Source organism: Amia ocellicauda, chromosome 1, assembly GCF_036373705.1.
Source record: "Amia ocellicauda isolate fAmiCal2 chromosome 1, fAmiCal2.hap1, whole genome shotgun sequence".
NCBI classification, from domain to species: domain Eukaryota; kingdom Metazoa; phylum Chordata; class Actinopteri; order Amiiformes; family Amiidae; genus Amia; species Amia ocellicauda.
Genome location: NC_089850.1, coordinates 1,558,093 through 1,564,092, shown reverse-complemented (window position 1 = coordinate 1,564,092; position 6,000 = coordinate 1,558,093). Strand labels below are relative to the sequence as shown.

The following is a 6,000-nucleotide window of genomic DNA, read 5'->3' as shown; positions in this document are numbered from 1 at the left end:
TGGCCGAGTGGTATGAAGCACATTCCACTTCTAAATTATGCTCTTCAGTGTATTCAGAGATTTTACATTTTACAGAGACCAAGACTAATTTCATATTTATGCCGTTCAGAATCTTCAAATTTTCTTATTTCTTATTTGCTTTCACATCTGTAATGCTTATAAATGCAGGATTGAGCAGAGGCAAGAAATAACCCACTATAATGTATGGTTATCATTAAGCAGAACCATACATTATAAAATTAATATTTAATATTTTCACCAAAATACTGGAGCTACAGGCAACAATGTAAAATGAGCTGCTTGCGCTTATAGAATGTGAAGCTCTTACCAAAGCTGATATTCACAGTATTTCCGTTCTGACTTTTACATACTGGTAAAGGAGATTATTAAAGTGAACAACGTTATACTAATACGAAAATGCAGCTTAAGTATACGGGTTGGATCCCAAACCAGTGGATTTAGAAAAACATGAAATGACAGGAATGCAAAGGCAGGTCTGACAAACAGCTAACATAATTTGAACAGTAAAGAACCAGGAAGAATATGGGAGTCCTTCAAAATTCCTCATAACTCAAATACAAAATGGCACCCTACTGTTTTCCAAGCAAAAAACATACACCTCCTAGATGCAGTGAGTGTTCTTCCACTTACATTACCTAAAGGTATAATAAAAGGGTAAGAGAACAAAAGTTTATTTTATTACTTAGAAAGCTATAATACAAAGCTACAGTACAGTGGTGATAAGAACATCTGAGCCAGGAAATTACAGACCAATCAGTCTCACTGCATCACTTGTAAAATGCTGGAAAAAATGATTAGACGGAAAATAGAGGAGCATCTTATTGAAAACCATATTCTTGGAGATAGTCAACATGGGTTTAGACGAGGCAGATCATGTCTTACTAATTTATTAGAATTTTTTGAACATGCAACTGCAGTTGTAGATCACGTGAAAGCATATATGATATGATATACTTAGATTTCCAAAAAGCTTTTGATAAGGTTCCACACCAAAGACTGATCCTGAAATTGGAAGCTGTAGGCATTCAGGGTAATGGGTAGGGTTATTGCATGTAAGTAGATGGATTATGAACTGGTTGATGTATAGGAAGTAGAGGGTGTCGATTAGAGGAGTTGCTTCTAACTGGAGTGAGGTTGTTAGTGGAGTTCCACAGGGATCAGTACTAGGGCCTTTGCTTTTTCTAATCTATATTAATGATCTGGACTCTGGGATAGTTAGCAAACTTGTCAAATTTGCAGATGATACTAAATAGGTGGCTCAGCAGATACAATCTTGGCAGCACAGGCTATTCAAAGAGACTTAGATAATATTCAGTTGTGGGCCGACACAAAAATGTCCACTATAATGAAACTATGGGAGGTACAGATCTAGATGAAGTAACGCATGAGAAAGACCTAGGAGTCTGTGGACTCCTCACTTTCTCCATCCAAGCAATGTGGGGAAGCAATAAAAAAGGCAAACAGAATGCTAGGGTATACTGTCAAATGTGTAGAATTTAGAACAAGGGAACTGAACCTTTTCAGCCTGGAACAGAGGAGACTACGTGGGGACTTGATCCAATCATGAAAGGCATCGACCACATCAAACCAGAGGAGCTTTTCCAGATCAGCAGGGACACACGCACCCGGGGACACAAATGGAAATTGGGCTACAAGGCATTCAAAACGGAAAACAGGAGACACTTCTTTACACAGAGAGTAGTCACAATCTGGAATAAAGTTTGAAAGTTTGGGAATATTTAAAAATAGACTGGATAGGATCCTTGGAACACTTAAGATATTAATGGACACCAAACGAGCACGATGGGTCGAATGGCCTCCTCTCGTTTGTAAACTTTCTTATGTTCTTATGTTCTTAAGCATCTGTGGGAAGTGCTGGACAAACAAGTCCGATCCACGGAGGCCCCACCTACCAACTTACAGAACTTAAAGAATCTGCTGCTAACGTCTTGGTGCCAGATACCACAGCACACCTTCAGAGGTCTAGTGGAGTCCATGCCACGATGGGTCAGTGCTGTTTTGGTGGCAAAAGAGGGACCTACACAATATTAGGCAGGTGGTCATAATGTTATGGCTGATCGGTGTAGAATAAAACAAAAATGTAAATTTTACCCAAACACATACATATAAATAGTAAAACCAGAGAAACTGATAATTTTTATTTTTTCCCAGAGCTGTATATTGCTGTATTTTGTTTTCTTAATCTGTTCAGAAGAACCACAATAAAATCTGACTTAAATGACCAGCAATGGATTAAAACACAGCATATCACAAAAGAACAGGAGACAAAAAGGTCAAGCTTAACCCTCAGAGTACTCAGGCTGACAGCGACTGCTCTAGGCGTCAGGACTACAGCGCTCTCACAGAAATTACACCGCTTGGTATAGTGCCGCAAATTACTTCATTTTTCATAAATCTAATGATCATATGAAATCTATACACAAGAAATGTAAGACATTGAAGTTTTTCATTCTTTCTATAATTAATTAGTTTATTTTTTGAGTGAATACAGAAATGTGTATAAGCCAAGAAACCAAAGTTATACAGACACCATTTTTATTCTAAAAACTTTGTTTTCAAAATTAACCCGGCTTTTAAACATTTAAAAATATATACACAAATCCCTAGAATGTTCTTTTTAAAATACAACAAAACACAGTTTTGCAAGGAGCGCACCTGTCTAGAAGGTCGTCAGAACTACATGGCAACACAAAAACAAAACTACTGAAATATAATAGCATTTTCAAATGTGATGGTTATTACTGTAGTTATTACTAACAATAATAATATCAATAATATATGTACATTGCTTATTATGCATGCGGTGCAGATGTGTTCTTTGTTCTTTGCCGAGAAATCAGGTAGTCGGGTTTGCCATTGTTGACTACATCTCGGACTACTACATCTGTGTATTTCTTAATCTGAGCGTTTTTTGTGCGTGTAAATTCTATAATTTGTGTTGAAACTGGGATTCTGTCATTTAGGATGACCAGCTGAAATAAACTAGAAACGTCTTAATCTGTACCTTCAACCCATTTACATTCTTGTGATAAACTTCTGCCTTCTCCAAATCACTGTCATAACTGTCTACAATACTGAGCAATGTGCACAAATAAAAGTATTAATCGGTCTGAGAAGCAGTAAAATGTTCAAAACATTCCTCATTTGAGTTCCTTAAAAGTGCTCTCATTTAGTAAGCACTTTCAGTGTGCCGCCATTTTTCCCATCTCGTCTACAAGACATACAACTAATAATTAACTTAACTAGTTAAAAAAAAAAAAAAAAAGTTTGTTTTAAAAGCTTTTTGATTGGTTAATACTCACAACAAACCTCTCTGCTATTTGTTAAGACAGTTCGTTGCTATGTAGAATTGTCCAATAATAACCTTTTTAAGGCTAAAGTGTGGGCGTAAGAGTTTGGGCTGAAAAATCGGCCCTCTACTCCTCTAGCAACACGATCAGCATGGGACGAAAATTGGCCCTGTAGTCCTCTGAGGGTTAATAAACACCAAAATAAACAAAACCTTTTTGAACACAAGACTTAAAAGTAAAGGAACACCTATGTAAACTATTGTATATAGGTCTATTTATTTAAGTTTTATATTTAGGCTTTACAATTCATCAGTCAGAGAGGTCTTCCTGGATCTCAAGACAAGTTCTTTTACTTCAGGGGTCAGCCTTAGGAGCTCCTTCTGAACAGCCTCTGCTTCATCCTTCTCGGCACCTCCTCCCTCCATGTGGCTAGTCTTCTTACTCTGGCCCACTAGCTGTTTCACAACCAGGCCCTGATATTTGGACAGCAGCTTGTGGTGATCCTAGAGAGCATGAAACAATGACAAAACTATTTCTTATTGGTATCACTTTTTATAGAATTATGAATATGCCTACAACACTCTGGGATCCACAACTTACTCAAACTGTTTATCACAAATTCACTGTCAGCATTTTTAACTGGATAACCTCCACGTAATCAATTACAAAAAGTGTCTGCTAAATAAATTAATCACACTGTATCGTGTGTGGCAATTAATTATTATGGGATTCCTTTAAAAAAAAAAAAAATGAAACTTGTACCGACAGCGCTGTCAATGGATCTGGTAGTGGTTGTATTAACCACACATTTTTCAAGTTAGTGATTTATTTCTGCAGGGTAAATCTAAGAAACATCTGCCTGTCATTTGTCAAATTCACGCTGGTTTCACGGGCAGTTGGATGTCACTGGGCTGGGGCATACAACTCTGATGCATGTGCTCTCAGTGCCTTGTGTTTACATTGTCATCCAGAAAACTGTCTATAGTAGCATTACCGTATTGCATGTAGTATATCTGTCCTACCTCTGGAAAAGCTGACATATGACCTTCATCAGAAATTATAAATATTTTAGTAAATATGGTCTCTGTGGACATATATTGCAAGTATAATTTAATTGTTATGGTTTGTAACGTATAATTGTGTGTATACTTCTACTAATGGTATTCCCCTCACCATATCATATTTGTGTAAACTGGATTAACCCTGCTCTGGTACCATGAAAAAAGTTACATTGACAGTACCATTGGGGTGGGGTCACAGAGACCCCATGGTACCACAGCAGGGTTAAATGGTCTGATTAGGATCCATATTGTATTGTTTATTTCTATGTGGATGATGTGCTGTACCTCAGAGATTTTAGCACTCAGAGCAGCAATAATCTGAGGCACACATCGACCAGGTGCATGAAGCATGCAATGAGTAGATAACTGAAACAGCAAAACACTGGTCAGATGCAAAACCAGGGCAGGATCCTCCGTCACTTTCAGATGTTCTGTGAGAGCCTGTCGGTGCTGGAACACAGCTTGTCTAAACCAAAAAACAAAACAAAAAAAAAAGTTAGTGTATGGTTAAAATAATTATTATCATCATTTAGCCTGAACTGTTATTATGACAGTTCACTATTTGTAATTATAGTGATTCCTATCTGTTCAATAGTAACAATTAGCTTATCTGCATTCCTTAAGGTAAAACAAGTTATTTTATTTTAAATATTGACATGTTACATGTTGTATGATGACTGTGATCATGTTTGCAAATCTGAATGCCTAAAATGCATTTACCCTTAAAGGAGAGTTCAAAAGTCAAGTTCAATGTCATCCATGGACAGAGCCTATATGCCCAGAGTGGCAAGCAGAGCTGTATAGGTTGGTACACCAAGTGAGCAAATATCTGCATCTGCATTGTCTGAATTTATTTACACTTTAGAAAACCTGACAATTTAAAAAGTTCAGAAAGTTGGCAAAAGCAAACTGTAGATTCTGAAAAACAAAGTACAATTGTGCATACTTTTTCACTGTAGTTTGATAACCACTAACTTTTTTCTGAAACATTCAGTGCCACACAATGTATAGTAATATACTACCAGTTTTAGTTATTTTACAAAATATAAAAGCAGTATATATCAAATAATGCATTGGGATTTTAAAAGGATAAAAAAAAAATTAAATGCACTGTAGCAATACTGCATCATTTAAAGGATTTATTCAATGTATGATGCTGCACTTATTCTTTAATGTTGTTACATGATTTGGAAAGGTGTTACACTATATACGATTATGATTGATCTTATTTGAATGAGGATTAAAGATTCTCATTGTCCAAAATAGAAAGGGACATATTCCAAAAATGATTGAGCTAGTGAAGTGCTATTACTATTGCTTTGTTATACATGTAAAATGTACAATAATCTGTGAGCAAAGATGTAACCTGCGTATTTATAAACTTTTTTGGTAAGAATTTTCTTGGTGACTTGCTTCATTCAGCTTTATATTCTGCAGTAGATGTTCCATTAGCAGACTGGAGCTCACATGTTCTCCAGACCACAGAGGGATGGGAGGGGAGGTTCAAGGTGGGGAGAGGTTAGCAGTGGATGCAGGTGGCGGGAGGGTGGCTTTTTAAAATTATTTTGTATTGTGGATTGCGGTTTGTTTTGTCATCATGTTTGCTT

The 6,000-nt window shown here is 36.6% G+C and overlaps 1 protein-coding gene across 2 annotated transcripts in view; it reads right to left on the bottom strand.

Annotated features, from left to right (window-relative positions):
* Positions 1–2,165: 2,165 nt before the first annotated feature.
* Positions 2,166–6,000, bottom strand: part of ufl1 (UFM1-specific ligase 1) — an 83,090-nt gene continuing 79,255 nt past the window's right edge. For both annotated transcript variants that reach the window (XM_066698983.1, XM_066699065.1), the window contains exons 18-19: positions 4,679–4,859; positions 2,166–3,835 (exon numbers count right to left, since the gene is read on the bottom strand). In XM_066698983.1, coding sequence (XP_066555080.1) covers positions 3,632–3,835; positions 4,679–4,859 — 385 coding nt within the window. In that variant the 3' untranslated portion in view covers positions 2,166–3,631. The remainder of the gene's footprint in view (positions 3,836–4,678; positions 4,860–6,000) is intronic.